Genomic DNA, 16,614 nt, shown 5'->3' with positions numbered 1-16,614 from the left:
GAGTGAACTCCCATCTCTAGTTCCAGCTCCTGCCAACCTAGCAGTTCGAAAGCAAGACATCGCAAGTAGATAAATAGGTACCACTTTGGTGGGAAGGTAACAGCGTTCCGTGCACCTTGGTGTTTAGTCATGCTGGCCACATGACCACAGAAACGTCTTCGGACAGCGCTGGCTCTTCGGCTTTGAAACGGAGATGAGCACCACAACCCTAGAGTCGGATTCGACTGGCTTTCGAGCAAGGGAACCTTTACCTTTACCTTAAAAGCCTTAAGAAGACCAGGCGAGATCAAATGATAAGTATAGGAAGGAAGAGAATCAAGGGGAAGTATTCCAAAATATTGTGATGAACTAACTCGTTGAGCAGGAAAAATAGAACTATTATAATCAATCTGCCTAATCCATTTTTTAAAATTGTAATTACTGATTCAAGAAGCCCCAGTTCCTGGATAGATTCTGTAGTAAAACCAGCAGCTGACAATTTCTTGTCCATGCTCCTAAGCCATGATGATTTATCAGAATCCTCCTTCGGTAAGGCCAGGTAGTCATTAGCAGAAAAAAAGTAGCTCTAGGCCCAGATTACCCACAGGTATCCATGCCCTAGCTTCCAATGATGGCTGACCAAACTGAGTGCACAAAGCCACACTGGCAACACAGCATGGTATATTTAACAGCTTTCTGAGGAAGCAAAGGAAAGGGAAACTAATAGATGCAGTGACCGCTTTAATCCTTACGCAGATTACCTTCAGTCACAGAGCGAAGATTCCTGTGCTGTGGTGGCAAAGAAACTTTTTTTAAAAAATCCGCCCAGCCAGTCAAATCACCATTAGCCAATCAGAAGCCTTGCTGGGCAAAAGCCCTACCTGGCCTTGCCCACTTCCTAAGAACACCTGGCAGGCACCGTGGCACCCGTGGGCACCCCACGGGGGACCGGTTTAGCAGGAGGTCTGAGCCGAAAACCCCCTGCTTTTTGTTTGGCTGGTCACTCAGAACCTACAGCCGTGCTCAGAGTGGATTTTGCAGGTTCTTGTGGCCCTTTCTTACACACCCAGGGAAATGCTGATCACCACTTTGGGGTCAGGAAGCAATTTTTCTCCTGGCCAGTGATCGAGAAGTGTTTTTTTTTTGTCATCTTCTGGGCATAGAGCAGGGGTCGCTGGGTGTGTGTGGAGGGGAAGTATTTCTGAATTTCCTGAATTGTGCAGGGCGTTGGACTAGGTGACCCTGGAGATCCCTTCCGACTCTATGATTCTCTGATTCTAAGTCCTAGTTTGTTGCAGCTAAAGTTACAGTGATCGTCCGAGTTGACAGACTGCACCCCTTAAAACAGGTTGTTGGATGTACATGATTGCCAAAGTAATGTGACAAAAAGTCTGAAGCTAAGCATTACAACGCACACTTGTCCGCCACTTGACACGACAGACAGGGGTTTGCCTGCCCCTTCCCTTTCTGTCACATCTACAAAGGGAGACCCTGAGCTGCAGACCGGAAGGTCAGTAGCTCGGCAGTTCAAGACCCGAGTGCCGCGTGACGGAGTGAGCTCCTGTCTCTGGCCCCAGCTCCTGCCAACCTAGCAGTTCAAAAGCAAGAAATTGCAAGTAGATAAATAGGTACTGCTTCAGTGGGAAGGTAACAGTGTTCCGTGCGCTTCGGCGTTTAGTCATCCCGGCCACATGACCATAGAGAAGTCTTCGGACAGTGCTGGCTCTTCGGCTTGGAAATGGAGATAAGCACTGCCCCCTAGAGTTGGATTCGACTGGCTTCCGAGCAAAGGAAACCTTTACCTTTACCTTGTGTTGATAGTCTGTTTTTCCTCTGCAGAACTACCTTACTCTCCTGGACGATGAGGACCACACGCTGGAGTACCTGAGCATACAAGATGAGCAGCATTTAATAATAGAAGGTAAAAGATAAATAAAGGACCCAGTTGCAGATTCTGAGGCAGGTGCTGGTTTCAGTTGTTATCTCAGAAGTACGTCTGCAGGGGCTGTTATGTGGAAATAGTGCCTGTTGGGTACTTTTGCACCTGTCCGATATTTCCCCCCATAAATTGTTCTCTTAGTACCAGAGTTGTTCAAAGATCCTTTGGTGTGTTGTTGTTGTTTTAATTTCACCTGTATTGCTGAGTTTTTAGGACATTTTAAGCAATGGCACATCCTCCGTACCAAATCTTTGTTAAACCCTTTCAGCATAAAGGACAAGGATCTGGTGACACATTAAAGACTAGCAAATACGAGTGTGTGTTTTGTGCTGACAGGTCGCTTCTGACTTCTGGCCACCTTATGAATTAATGACTTCCAAAAACTTCCTGTCGTTAACAGCCTCGTTCAGCTCTTGCAGACTGAGGGCCCTGGCTTCCTTTGTATCCATCTCACATTGGGTCTTCCTCTTTTCCTACTGCCTTCAACTTTTCCCTAGAATTATTGCCTTTTGCCTGACTTTAACAAATACAGGACAGGAGAACATTTGTTATGGACAGGAGGCCCGGACTTGTAAGCCGTAGGTGGATGAGGTTCCAAACCAGACTTACAGATTGCCCTGCTTGGGAGTTAAAAAAATTGTGAAGCAGCTGAACTGATCAGGCTTGAGTTCACGACCAGGAGTGGCCAGCTCCCTATAGACAGTCTGTTGAGTTTCAGGTGGGTAGCCATGTTGGCAGAAAGTGAAGAGAGCCTCTTGCAGAGGGTGAAAGAGGAGAGCACAAAAGTTGGCTTGAAACTCAACATCAAAAAAACTAAGATCATGGCATCTGGCCCCATCACTCCTTGGCAAAGAGAAGGGGAAGTCATGGAAGCAGTGACAGACTTCACGTTCCTGGGATCCAAGATCACTGCAGACGGTGACTGCAGCCATGAAATTAAAAGACGCCTGCTCCTTGGGAGGAAAGCGATGGCAAACCTAGACAGCCTAATAAAAGTAGAGACATCACCCTGCCAACAAAAGACCCATATGGTCAAAGCAATGGCTGCGAGAGTTGGACCATAAGGAAGGCTGAGCGCAGAAGTATAGATGCTTTCCAATTATGGTGCTGGAGATGATTCTGGAGAGTCCCCTGGACTGCAAGGAGATCAAATCAGTCAATCCTAAAAGAAATCAACCCTGACTGTTCCCTGGAAGGCCAGATCCTGAAGCTCAAATACTTTGGCCACCAAATGAGAAGGGAGCCCTCACTGGAGAAGGCCCCGATGCTGGGAAAGACGGAAGGTCAAAGAAGAAAGGGACAGCAAAGGATGAGATGGTTAGACAGTGTCATCGATGCAACAGACATGAAGTTGAGCAAACTCCGGAGGACAGGAGGGCCTGGCGTGATGTGGTCCACGGGGTCGCGAAGAATTGGACTCGACTGTGTGACTGAAGAACGAAGCCATGTGGGCCTGCAGTAGAAGGCGAGATTTGAGTCCAGTCATGCCTTAAAGACCAACAAAATGTTCAGGGTGTAAGTTTTCGAAAGCTTTCAGCCTGAAAATCTTGTTGGCTGCAACTGCACTAGAATCTTGTCCCTCTCTAAGTGTCTGTTGATACTCTTAATCTGGCTTCACCGGACGGTAGTGGTCCACACCCACTCTTTATTGGATCTTTCACTCTTTTGACTAAATCACCTTAGCATCTGTCCTCCCCAGATTGATGGGACACACCCTGTCGCTTGCATTCTTGAAACTTGCTGGCCTCTATTTGTAATATGTAGCAAACCCCCCCCCCCACGCACAAACAAACACACACACGCGTGCTGCCTCTGCCCATGCATCAAGCGAAAATAGACTTGGCTTGTGGAAGCTGACGCCACCGTGAATTTGTCTTTGAGGTGTCACCAGATTCTTCATCATTGTTGCTGCAGCAGACTCACACGGCTGCCCCTCTGGATTGTGCCCCTTGGTGTGAAAATGATTTCTTTGGATACAGGAAGGGAGGACGGCTGCCCTTCAGAAGAAGGAAGCGTGCCCCCTTTCTTAAACGTGTGGCCTGAAGTTGTTTTCTCCACTTCCAGCTTTTTCGGATGTTAGAGAAGTTGGGCTCCTTTCCTTTTCTTTGTGTCAGGGGTGTGTGGGTCCAGAGAAGATAACTAAAGAGCTGAATACAGAATAGGATTAGGAAGGAGAAGGGGGGGGGGGAGTTGCAGTGGGCCACCTTAAAGCAGGAACCCACCCTAGTGGGAGTTGTTGGGAAAAGGGAGGCCAGGAGGAAGGAATAGGTGTAAGGAATCCTTCATTTTTACCCGTTGGCTTGACTTCAGAACTTCGATTTCTGCCTGTTGGGGCTGAAGGTAAGCTGACAGTGGTCTGTTGTGAATGTATTTCCTTTGGTCTCATTTTGTGTGTGCGTTTTTTCTGAGTTAGGGCATACAGATCTTACTCATTTTGCAGCTCAGCTCAGTTCAGAAACTTTCTCATCCATGGAGGTTTGAGGGTTTCTCGGGGACTGGAAAGGAACCTATTCCTTGGAATCGCTTTTTTGTGAAGGAGAGTTTCTGAGCGGACTGCAACTCCTCCTGCAGCTGCAGTCTGAATTTTGAGGCGTGCATCTTCGCTAAACCTTTCGTACTATTTATCTCTTTCAGTCCGGAACAAAGACATGAGCTGGCCGGAGGAGATGTCCTTTATAGCAAACAGCAGTAAAATTGACCGGAACAAGGGTAAGAGTTGGCCTGAAACAAATCAGTGGTTAAGGTCTGGTAGACATACACAGCTAGGAGGTAGAACAGGCTGTATTAATGCCGAGGGCTAGGGAGGAATCTGATTTCTGGATGCCCACCCGCATTCTTTTTGAAATCCCTGCAGTTGGAAAACTAGCAAGTCAGGAAGACATGTTCCTTCTGGCCCAGCCCGCTCTTTGTTTACTTTAAAACAAAACGCAGGAGAGAATTTGAAAAATGGCCTCTCCCCACTTGCAGCCTGAAGTGGTACAGTCTGTTTCCCTTGCCATTCCAGTACATGTGTAGACTAGGCCAGAATGTTTGATCGGGAGGGGTGAGCATTGCACCCCTTTTAGTACAGTCAGTGGAAGGTGGGGGAGTGGGTGGGTATCTGTGCTTCTGGCCATTCAGCTTCTGACAACTGGGGTCACTCTTGTCTTTGCAAGCCTCTCCAGTTCTGGTTCCGTGGCAACCTATGTGTATGTGTACCACAGATTCAATCCAAGCCACTGTGTGCATGTTAGCATGGCAGTGCTGGAGAGAGTGTATGGTGGTGGGGGAGAGAGGCACAAACACTGGCATGTGTGACCATTCAAGCAGGTCTTCCCTGCAGTCTTTTGCCAGCATATATTGAGCACAAAGACCTCCTACTTGCTGGTGTGGACTTATCCTGCCCAAGTCAGAGTTTCTGATTTTCGGAACACTGAGATGCCGGGGCTTTACGGTCAGCTGGGGAGGGCTGTAGAGGAGAGGTGGTCAGCCTGTGGCGCTTGCGTGGCTAACCCCGATCCCTTTCCCCACGACTCTCCCCCGCGCCCCCCCCATTCCTGTCTCCTGGCCAAATATACCCACGGCAAGCCCAGCTCTGCTCTTTTGCTTTCCCCAGTTCCTACTGAAAAGGGCGCTACCGGCTTGAGCAACCTCGGGAACACCTGCTTCATGAATTCCAGCATCCAGTGCGTCAGCAACACACAGCCCCTCACGCGGTATTTCATCTCGGGCAGACACCTCTATGAGCTGAACAGGTAAATGACCTTGTTACAACAATCCGCAGCTCTGAGGGCTGGGAAATTTTACGGCTATAACGGCCATTCAAGGCAGCTCACAGTATATAGTTACGTGGATGTAAATACGGGCGCATGTGAAATGTTTAACGCATGATGAAGAGCAAGGTTGGCCAGACCATGACGAGGATGGCTCCAGGCAAGCAGGGCAAGTCATTCTCTGTCCTGGCTCCGTACTGGTGGAACGGGCTCTTGGAAGACATCAGGGCCCTGCGGGACCTTTTACTGTTCCACAGGGCCTGTAAGACAGAGCTCTTCCACCAGGCCTTCGACTAGGGAGCCGCACCATACAAATTGAGGCCCTGGACCCAATATTAACATCAACATTAACATTAATACTAATAGTATTATTAACAGCCATACATAACCCAGACTACGATGGTAGCTGATTGTTTGTTCTGTTGGATGCTGCTCATGCCCGCCATCGCACATGAATCATCTTAGCACTAAAAGGTAACGGTAAAGGTTTCCCTTGCTCGAATGCTAGTCAAAACTGACCAAAGCGGTACCTATTTATCTACTTGCAATTTCTGGCTTTCGAACTGCTAGGTTGGCAGGAGCTGGGGCCAGAGACGGCAGCCCACTCTGTCATGCAGCGCTCGGGTCTCGAATTGCTGAGCTACCGACCTTCTGCTCAGAAGCTCAGCATCTTAACCTCTGAGCTAACTTAACCTCTGAGCTAACCTCTTAGCACTAGCACTTTGTAATTGTTTTATACTTATATTGTTTATGATTTTATCTATATTTGTTTTAGCTGGGTAATATCCCATGTAAACCGCCCTGAGCCTCCTATGGTGAGGAGGGTGGGGTAGTCATTAAATAAATAAATAAATATTTATTTTACTAAACTTAAACTTATGAAGCAGAGCAGGTTCTGGGCAATTTACAACACTATAAACAATTAAAAATACAGTTGATATATAATTAAATATAATTAAAATTTTAAAAATAATTAAAACCACAAATAATAAACATGAAATTAAAACCAGTCAAGGTGGCAATAAATAGTCCTCCATTGCCAACCATTGTTTCCGAAGTAATACATTGAAAGGAGGCAGGGGTCATTTTGTAGAAAAAGAGGTGCAGGAACTCATTAGCATCACTTATTTGCATGTGCCACACCCCCTGACATCACTGGAGGTGTGTCAGAAGGCAACACCCACCACTCAGGCTTCACTGGACTGTTTTGGATTGCTAGCTATCGGGGTGGGGGGGACGTGCAGATCTGTCCTCGCAGAGGAGGGAGAGCTTGTACCTGAATAAAACTTGGTCTTAAAGGTGCCACTGGACTGTTTTGGACTGGGGGGGGCAGAGGGAGCTCTGCAGCTTACCTGGCTGCTTCTTGCTCTGACTGAGGGCTGCTGGGAGCAGGGGGTGGGGCTTGTTGCATGTGCCCGCCCCCTGGGCTCTTTACTGCCGGAGCTCCGCTCCTGTGTGCTCCTGCAGGAAATGACCCCTGAAAGGAGGTATTGAAACACCACCAAAATATACGCTAAAGATCAATCGAGAGAGAATATCTTAATCAGTTAACAAAAAAAATGCCTTGGTAAATGTATCTTCCCCTGGAGCTGAAAGACAGCTTGTCAGTTCGGGTGAGTGCTTTGTCTCCTTCGAGCTCTCCTGCACAGGCCTAAGTGATAGAATACTGCTTTGCACACACCTTCAGAAATGGGATAGGGGAGAGATATGTCATTACATATGCTTTTAATGCTCATGCTCATTAAAAAAAAAAGCAAAGTCTGCATGTAGAGAAAATGCAAAGAAACTTAATAAAGAAGTGTGCATGCACACGAAAGCCTACACCCAGCATAAAACTTTGTTGGTCTTCAAGGTGCCCCTGGACTCCAACTTTGTTCTGTTGCTTCAGACCAACACAGCTGCTCACCTGAAGCTTTCCCTGATGTTATAGTTCTCATCACGCAGGGGAGGCTTTTGATGCAGTGGATCTCTCGTGCTCTCTCATGCACACGCACACACACACGAATGCTTTCAATTCTCCTGGATATTGAAGAGGTACCCTTTGGAATTTTGCCACCTTATTCTGCGGAACTGGCCCCCTCACTTTTGATCTTTAGGAGGCAGCTGGAGACAGTTTTATTTGGAAGAGGAGGAGGAGGAGATTGAATTTATACCCCGCCTTTCACTCTGAGTCTCAGAGCGGCTTAGAAACCCCTTTCCCTTCCCCTCCCCACAACAGACACCCGGTGAGGCAGGCGGGGCTGAGAGAGCTCTGAGAGAACTGCTCTTTTTCAAGAACAGCTCTGCCAGAACTACAGCTTGCCCAAGGTCATCCAGCCAGGTGCAAGTGGAGGAGTGGGGAATCAAACCTGGTTCTCCCAGATTAGAGTCCGCACACTTAACCACTACACCAAACCGCATTTGTTTAAAGCCATCCTAATCTGTTATTTTCAAATTTTCATTTTTTGTATTTTTTTTGTACTCCATTTTATTTATATATTGTAAGCTGCCTTGAGCTCCGTAAGGAAGGAAGGGGGCCAGTAAATGTTTAGAATAAATATATAATGTATAGGTTGGTTCTTTGTGCCTTTTGGTTCTTTGATTGAAAAATGCAGCTGATAACTAAATGGCTTTATTACCTTCTCTGATGAATTCTAGGACGAACCCAATAGGTATGAAGGGGCATATGGCCAAGTGCTATGGAGATCTGATTCAAGAACTGTGGAGTGGAACTCAAAAGAACATTGCTCCTTTGAAACTGCGGGTAAGAATTGTGTGTGATTCACATAATAGCAAATGGAGACTCTTCTTCCCTCGACACCCAGTTGTTCACATTTTAGTTTTAATTCTAGAATCCTGAATCGGAGCCGCTTTTACATAATGCAGCGACCAAAACACTTCAAAGTTGCTCTGACTTCAATTCAAACAAGAAGAAAAGGGGATTGTGATACAGTCCAGAGCACCACTCGAGAGTCAAAAATATGGGAGAATGTGTGTTTTTGAATTGGCCTTGAATTTTATTGTGATTGAGTTGCGGAGGATGAGACCGCCTAACAACCGAGCCCTTAGTTGTGTTTGCTTCATTTTGCAGTGGACAATAGCTAAATACGCACCCAGGTTTAATGGCTTCCAGCAGCAAGACTCACAAGAGCTCCTGGCTTTTCTCCTGGATGGTCTTCACGAGGATCTGAACAGAGTTCATGATAAGCCATATGTAGAACTGAAAGACAGTGACGGACGGCCAGACTGGGAAGTAGCCGCAGAGGTATGTGGCTGGAGGGTTGTGGCGTATGCCTTCCCCTTCCTCTTGACTGTCGCCTTCTCTGTATCGTCTAAGGAAACCCGTCAGAGTTCTTTTTAGCTGCATTAATGTGGGTGTTAAATATCAGGTCTGACTCCAGATTTTTGCATGTCCCAGGGCAGCAAGAAGCAGAATGCTCAAAGACGTTGGAGGAGCAGCAGTAACCTTTTGGTCTTACTAGGATCATCCCCCACAAATTACAAGGCACTTTGTCTGCTTTCAAGATAGGAGCTTTAGTTTCAGGCCTGAAGTCAGCAAAATCCAAAACTAGGAGAAGGAGGGGAGAGAAGGGAGAAGGAGAAGGAGTCGTTGCATATGATAGAAGCCCTGGTCTGCAGTCTTAAAATGGCATGGAGGAGATGTTTTGCAGATTAGATTATGCCTCTTCCATTTTTTTAAAAAGTCCCTCTGGTTGTAGCAAGGCATACTGGGATACAGAAGCAATGGAGACCTCCCCTTGGGGAAATAAAAACCCAAGAGATTATTTGGATCTGTCTATGGAGATCCGACATGGCCAGTTTTCTGTCTGTAGGACTCATCGTCTTTAGGTCTGAAGGAACACTCAGCTAGGTGGGCCTCCATCTGCAGTTTTCCTGCCCAGGCACTTTCCTCCCCCAGCAAGACCCAGACCCATCACTCAGTGGTCAAGCGACTGGGTTGCCGTAGATCCGGGGACCCCCATTCTTACCCATCTCTGCTTCTCTTTTAAAAAGTTGCTGGCATCCCCTCATTGGGACTGAACGTCTTTCTGCCCACCCCTTCTCACTCTTTCAGGCCTGGGAGAATCATCTTCGGAGGAACCGCTCCATCGTGGTGGACCTCTTCCACGGGCAGCTGCGGTCTCAAGTCAAGTGCAAGACCTGCGGGCACGTCAGCGTCCGCTTCGACCCTTTTAATTTTTTATCCTTGCCCCTCCCGATGGACAGCTACATGCACTTGGAGATTACAGGTGGGCAGTTGAGTGATGAACCCCAGGTGCTTCAGCGTTATGCCTGCAAGGAATTGCCCTGCTGGTGGGGGGTGGGTGGGTGTGGGGAATGGAAGATCCCACCCCCACCCCCCGGTACTGCAAGACAGCTCCGCTCTGGGTCTAGATGAGCCGCTTTCTGCTAGCATGGCGGGGTTATCACATGGGCTTTGCAGTGCCAATGCTCACGGGAACCTACATGTAAAGTCTTGACTTGGAACTGTACTGTGTAGGAAACGTGGAAGCGTCGAGATGGAAGGGGCCTCATCTAGTGCAACCCCCACACTTCCCCCAGTGACCCCTGCTTTTTATGCCATGGGGAAGGCAAAAAACCTCCAGCATCCCTGGGCCAATCTGGCCTGGAGGAAGATTCCTTCCTGACCCCGAAGTGGCATAGAAGAAAGGGCCACGAGAGCCGAGTGCTGACACACCTCCTCCTGCCCAAGTCCATGATCATGAGGGTTTGCTTTTTTTAGCTGAAAGCGGACATTGATGGAATTATCACAGAGTCAGCCCATGGAGTACTCGCTTCCTTGGTTATAATTTTCCTTCACAATTGAATAAGTGAGGAACAGCCGCCTGCTAATCTCATAAAAATAACAGACCAGGCCCGTTTTGTTGTTTTAATCTGCTTTTTAAAAGTGTGCCCCCCCCCCTTTGCTGTCTCAGTGATTAAGTTGGACGGTACCACCCCCATTCGATATGGACTGAGGCTGAACATGGATGAAAAATACACCGGCTTGAAAAAGCAGCTGAGTGACCTTTGCGGGCTGAAGCCAGAGCAGATCCTCCTGGCGGAAGTGCTCAACTCAAATATCAAGGTAACATCACAGCTATTTGCTTGCGAGTCAGGATGTTAAGAAGAACTCAATTTTCAAAAGATCAAAACCAAATGAGAAACGGAGAAAAGAAGCCTCGATGTGTTGGGGAGAAAGTAGATGGTGCATTCTGGCACGGGCACTTTTTCAAACATTTTGGAGCCCATTTTTGATTTGATTTGATTTATTAGACTTTTATCCCTCCCTCCTGGCTGAAGCCGGCTCAGGGTGGCTCACATAAAACATGAGGAATTTTTACAATACACGTACAATACACATTTTTCAAGGGAAATGGGGGGTTAGGGATTCTGATTTTAGAGTTTGGGCAAACTGGGATTGAGTACCAAGTCAGAAGCATATTTTTATTATTTATTTCATTAAAACGTTTAAATCTCACCTTTCCCCCCACCTTTGAGGGACTCAAGGCAGCTGATGTAAACCTATGTCTGGACTGGTGTACAAACAATACCTGTGCGTTAAAAAGAGGCAAACAGCATCATAACACAGTCTGTGAAAGGATCTTCTAAAAGACGCTTCCTTGTGCAACTGTCTATGCTGGGGAGGGGCCAGCTCTATCTGATGTTGGACGGCCGGTTGGACTCAAGTACCGATGACCTGCACCGGGCACTTGAAGCTGTGGCTGGTTGGCTCCGGCTGAGTCGATTGAAACTAAACCCGGCGAAGACGGAGGTCCTGGGCCTGAGTCAGGCCGGGATATGCGACGGTCACCTCGAGGCTAGACCACTGCAACGCTCTCTACATGGGGCTGCCTTTGTCGCAAATCCGGAGGCTGCAACTCGTGCAGAATGCTGCGGCCAGGCTGTTGATGGGTCTCTCTAGAAGGGACCACATTCAGCCTGTGCTGAAAGCGCTGCACTGGTTGCCAATAGCGTACCGGATTCGCTTCAAAGTGCTGGTTCTTACCTATAAAGCCCTACATGGTCTGGGTCCAGCCTACCTGAGGGACCGCCTTTCCTGTATGTTCCCCCAAGAGCACTACAGTCTGGGGCCAAAAACTTGTTAACTATTCCGGGCCCCAGAGATGCAAAACTGGTCGCTACGAGGGCTAGGGCCTTCTCCGTGGCGGCCCCTACCTGGTGGAATGAGCTCCCAGAGGAGATCCGGGCCCTGCGGGATCTGATGCAGTTCCGCAGGGCCTGCAAGACGGAGGTCTTCCACCAGGCTTTCGAGTAGGGGCCGCCCCCGCCCCCCATTATATTGTCATCGTGGGGGGGTGAAAGAGACCCTAAGAAGGAACACCTGAACATTTTAACATCTGAACATTGAAGCCATTGACTGTCTACTGGGAACTTCTTGGACTTGGTCCGTCATCTTTGGGTTTTTTGAAGTTCGAAGAACACTGAGCACTTTATTTGAATTCGGACTGGTTTTTAAATTGTATAGTATGTTTTTAATATTATAGGAATATTATGTTTTTATTGTAGCAAGATCTCTTGCCTTGTAAGCCGCCCTGAGCCCTATGGAGGGGGGGGTTAAATTTGATAAATAAATAAATAATCTCTGATTAAAAGGACCAGGCAGTCGGTGATGTGAAAGACCTCTGCCTGAGACCCCAGTCTCAGCAACTCCCAGTCTGAGTAGACAGTTCTGACCTCAGTGGACCAGTCGTCTGATTCAGTACAAGACAGACTGGGGTGTTCGTGTGTTGGGGGGGGGCAGCAGGAAGCAAGACGATCTCCTGACCTCTTCTGGAAGACCCTTCAAGAGCACAGTGAGCTGCTGCAAAACGGAGGCCCGTGAGGAGGCCTAGGCAGATTCTCCCCACAGTCTATAGAGAAAACTGGCCAGACTTGCTTAACAAAAGAGCCACATAGTATAAACGTCAGATCTTTGAGAGCCACAAGGCATGAACAAATATCACACACACGTTTTTATTGGAAAATATGCAAATTTGCTTTTTATCAACATTAAATTGGTAACTTTAGATGGGGAAGGAGGGGAGAAAGAGAGAGAAAGAAAGAAAGATGGAAGGAAAGAAAGTGGATGGGGGGAGGGAGGAAGGGAGGGAGAGGTGGAAAGAAAGCAGCTTGAACTTTAAATGCGTCCTCCCAGCCCCCCCTGCCCCCACGCTGGTGAGCTTGGCTTGAAGAAGGGATTTAAAGAGACAAATGTCTTCTCCAAGCCAGCCCGTGGGGGGACACTTTTGAGAACACATTTAAAGTTAAAGTTGCTTTCTTTTCTTTGCTCCCCTTCACCTCAAGCGTCCCCGGGGAGGGGAATACTGGCTGGGGAAGGGAAGACCGATCAGGGAGGCACGCCTCCCCTTCGCTTCCCTGGCCGCCCTGCTGGGAGCTACACAGTATGTGTGAAAGAGCTGCATGTGGCTCCCACGCCACAGTTTGGCCAGCCCTGGTCTAGAGAGCCCCACTTCCCTTGCCTTGTGCCCTTGGCCTTCCCCTTTAACGCCAGTTGCGGGGACCGCCTTAGGCTGAATTTTCTACCCCGGGGGGGGGTGTGTGCGGGGCGTGGAGTGGAGTGGACTCAATGGCTTCCAAGGCCTTGTCCAGCTTGTCTTTGCTCACGCTCCGATCAGATACTGCTTTTGGTGCTCTCCTGGGCCTTGAAAGAGTGTCCGGCAGTGCTCAAGGCCACTGCTGAAGGCAGAGATGGGGAGGGAGGGACCCCAAGACTCCCACCTTGCATCTCTATGTCTTGGTGCTAGTCGTGAATCAGGGCAACAGCAACACAGTTTCGTCGCCTTTAGTAACTGGTAACATCTGATGGCCAAATATAAGTCTGTTTTGGGGTGTGGGGCTTACCCACAGCGGCCACAGAAGGTGAGCTGCTCAAGAAGGGATGGTGCCCGATGGGTGAGCAGCTTGGAATGGTGCCAGGTATTTTACCATTATTTAATTTATTTGCTTGCCGATTAGGTACATTATGTTTTGAGGATTCTGCGAGCTGTGCGCAGTAGAAAGGCTGGGCAAAAATATTTTCCATAAATAAGAGCTGGCTTTCCAAGGTGCTAGCCAGATATGAACGGGGTCCACTTGAAACGGTGACTGAATTTAGAATGACGCAGAGCTTAAAAAGACCAAAAGCACCCAGTGTGTCATAACATTGACTCATCTCCTCCCCCCTTCTCTCCCTTTCCAAAGAACTTTCCTCAAGACAACCAGAAGGTTCGCTCTGGGAGCGGCTTGTGTGCGTTCGAGGTGCCGATCCCTGGATCCCCCACGTCGGCTTCTCCAAGTCCAGTGCAAACAGGTAAAATAAATTGGGTGGGCGGTTCCCCCTGAGAAGACGCCGGGTTTGGGGGACGGCCTCTTACAAATGGCTGCCAGGCAATACTTTTTGGAGCACTCAGTCATATGAAGCACCCCCCTGCAGTGCGAATGGGTGCAGCCCAAGCATAGGTTTGACCAGCTCAGAGGGAACTAGGAATTTGATGCCCTTGCTTAAACTTTCTCTCTCTCACACACACACTAAGTGTGCCTGTTTATTTTCAGGAGAATTCAGGTGCTCCTATATCAGAATTCGGGCTCTTCTCCATGTAGAGCACACAAAACTAGATAATAAGCAAACTGCTCACCTTGCATTTCTTGAATGGTACCAGCCTGGTGAACTGAAGTTCGTAACCCTGTATCTTTTTGTTCCTGGGCTTAGATTTCTGCGGCGGGCCAGCAGCCAACGGGATGATCGGCATGCTGATGATGAATGGGGATCTTCCCCGGCCCACCCTGATCCCAAACGGGATGCCAAACACAGTCGTGCCATGCAGGTCAGAGAACGGTCTCTCCAACGGGGTGGTGAACGGCCACCGGCCTTCTCCTTCAGACAGCCCCTTCATAGGCTACATAATTGCCATCCACAGAAAGATGGTGAGTAGAAAGTGGTGTGTGTGTGTGTGTCCATAAGACCTTTTACATAGTTGGGTGTGCGTGTGTGCCCTTTTCAATGAGTAGAATTCTATGTAAATGCATGTGACAATGACGAGTTATAAATAATCCTAAGAGAGCAAGTTTGGTGTAGTGCTATTCCTTGTCTGACATGAGGCACGGGTTTTTGTTATCATCTGTTGCTGCCATTTATTGTTTGATGGTTTTGTGTCGTAAGCCACCCTGAGCCCACTCGTGGGCTAGGGCGGGGTATAAGTTAAATAAATAAATAAATAATAATTAAGAGTGGCTTGATTCCCCACTCCTTCCCACATGCAGCCAGCTGGGTGACCTTGGGTCAGTCACAAGTTCTTTCAGAGCAGTTCTCTCAAGAGCAGTTCTCTCAGAGCTCTCTCAGCCCCACCTGCCTCACAGGGAGAGGAAGGAAAGGAGGTTTATAAGCTGCTCTGAGACTCCGAGTGAAGGGTGGGGTATAAACCCAGCTCTTCTTCTTCTTCTTCTTCTTCTTTTCTTTGTGGCCAAATCCATCTAGGGCAGAATAATCCTCTTGAAAAGACTTTAAGCCTCCCTTGAGATTTGGCGAATGGGGTCATGGCTTGTGCCCCCTGCCCTCTCTGATGGTCTTACCTCCAGTTTCAGTAAGTGGAGGCAGTGCAAGGCTGTGGATAGTGTCTTGAACTTGGATTGGGGAGAGCTGGATGGAACAGGGGTCCAACCCTGTAAGATGCGGCTCCATAGATATGTACATCCTGAAAGTGTGAGAATGAGAACCACCTCAATGGTCTCTATCTAGAGCAGTCAGAGGCAGACAATCATCGCTCCCTGACTTGATCCTCGTGTTTCCAGAAACAGGCTCCTTTCTGTGCTTAAACCACGCATGTGTGTGGCCATCCCTTACGCATTCCTTTTTTGTTTCCAAATTACATCTTTTTAAAATAAATTTTTCTTTCCCATCCCGAATGCAGATGCTTAAATTTTTTTCCTTTCCCATCCCGGATGCAGATGCGGACGGAGCTGTACTTCCTTTCCTCCCAGAAGAATCGGCCGAGCCTCTTCGGGATGCCTCTGATCGTTCCGTGCACGGTGCACACGCGGAAGAAGGACTTGTACGACGCGGTCTGGATCCAGGTGTCTCGCCTGGCCAGCCCCCTCCCTCCCCAGGAAGCCAGTAACCACGCTCAGGACTGGTGAGTGAGGCAGCGGCGGAGCTGCGAATGGGTGGCTGCAGGGAGCAAGGGAGGTCATGCTGCACTCTGGACAGGGAGAACCAGGGCAAGGCAAGCGCATCACGTTCAGCTCGAATCGTAGCGATCCCGACACAACCGTGAGGCCCGCTCGGCGACCTGAGCCGGTGGTGTGCGCAGCCTGACCCTACCTTGCAGGGTTGGTTTGAAGATGAAACGGGAGGAGATTGCTTTCCTGGGCACTGTAGCAGCTTATAAGAACGAACAATCAGAATGGGTCTTAACTAGTGTCCCCTCTAAGCTGAGTCAGTGTGAGCCAGCTCACCGTTTTTTAGCCTCCGGCTCAGACATTTTTGTCTCCGCTCAGGAAGGAGGGCTCCAGAGCACACTAATTTATGCAGTAGCCAAATGGCTCGCTCCCAGCTTTAATGCCAGCAGCTCACAAAGCAGAATTTTTTCCCACAAGACTCCACAGCTTAGAGGGAGCATTGTTCTTAACACATTAAAATTAATTGTCTGTTCCCAGTGATGACAGCATGGGGTACCAATACCCGTTCATGCTACGAGTGGTTCAGAAGGACGGCAACTCGTGTGCCTGGTGTCCGTGGTACAGGTGAGTCTCCCCCTCTGGAATGCAGAAAAAAATCAAGCCAGCCAGGCATGAAAGAAAAGCGGGGAGTTTGTCTGGGGCTGGAGACGGGCTTTGCAAAACTCATGCCAGTCTTCGTAGGCCGAAAGAAACCAAAATGGGAGTTCAGGAGCGACCTAATAATATGGGCCATCAAGTCGCAACCAACTCATGGCAACCTCAGAACCCCGTCAGGTTTTCAAGAAA

The 16,614-nt window shown here is 48.5% G+C and overlaps 1 protein-coding gene across 1 annotated transcript in view; it reads left to right on the top strand.

The window, feature by feature from the left end:
• The window catches only part of USP32 (ubiquitin specific peptidase 32), a gene marked incomplete at its 5' end in the record, with an annotated part of 115,813 nt that overhangs the window by 79,290 nt on the left and 19,909 nt on the right, over positions 1–16,614 (top strand). Inside the window, 11 exons of the mRNA XM_015409484.1 lie at positions 1,819–1,900; positions 4,553–4,627; positions 5,514–5,652; positions 8,308–8,413; positions 8,741–8,914; positions 9,725–9,899; positions 10,587–10,738; positions 13,855–13,963; positions 14,363–14,577; positions 15,598–15,782; positions 16,306–16,392. Coding sequence (XP_015264970.1) covers positions 1,819–1,900; positions 4,553–4,627; positions 5,514–5,652; positions 8,308–8,413; positions 8,741–8,914; positions 9,725–9,899; positions 10,587–10,738; positions 13,855–13,963; positions 14,363–14,577; positions 15,598–15,782; positions 16,306–16,392 — 1,499 coding nt within the window. The remainder of the gene's footprint in view (positions 1–1,818; positions 1,901–4,552; positions 4,628–5,513; positions 5,653–8,307; positions 8,414–8,740; positions 8,915–9,724; positions 9,900–10,586; positions 10,739–13,854; positions 13,964–14,362; positions 14,578–15,597; positions 15,783–16,305; positions 16,393–16,614) is intronic.

Source organism: Gekko japonicus, unplaced genomic scaffold, assembly GCF_001447785.1.
Source record: "Gekko japonicus isolate JY-2015 unplaced genomic scaffold, Gekko_japonicus_V1.1 scaffold959, whole genome shotgun sequence".
NCBI classification, from domain to species: domain Eukaryota; kingdom Metazoa; phylum Chordata; class Lepidosauria; order Squamata; family Gekkonidae; genus Gekko; species Gekko japonicus.
The sequence above is the reverse complement of the archived record's forward strand: the minus strand, read 5'-3'. Positions and strand labels throughout refer to the sequence as shown.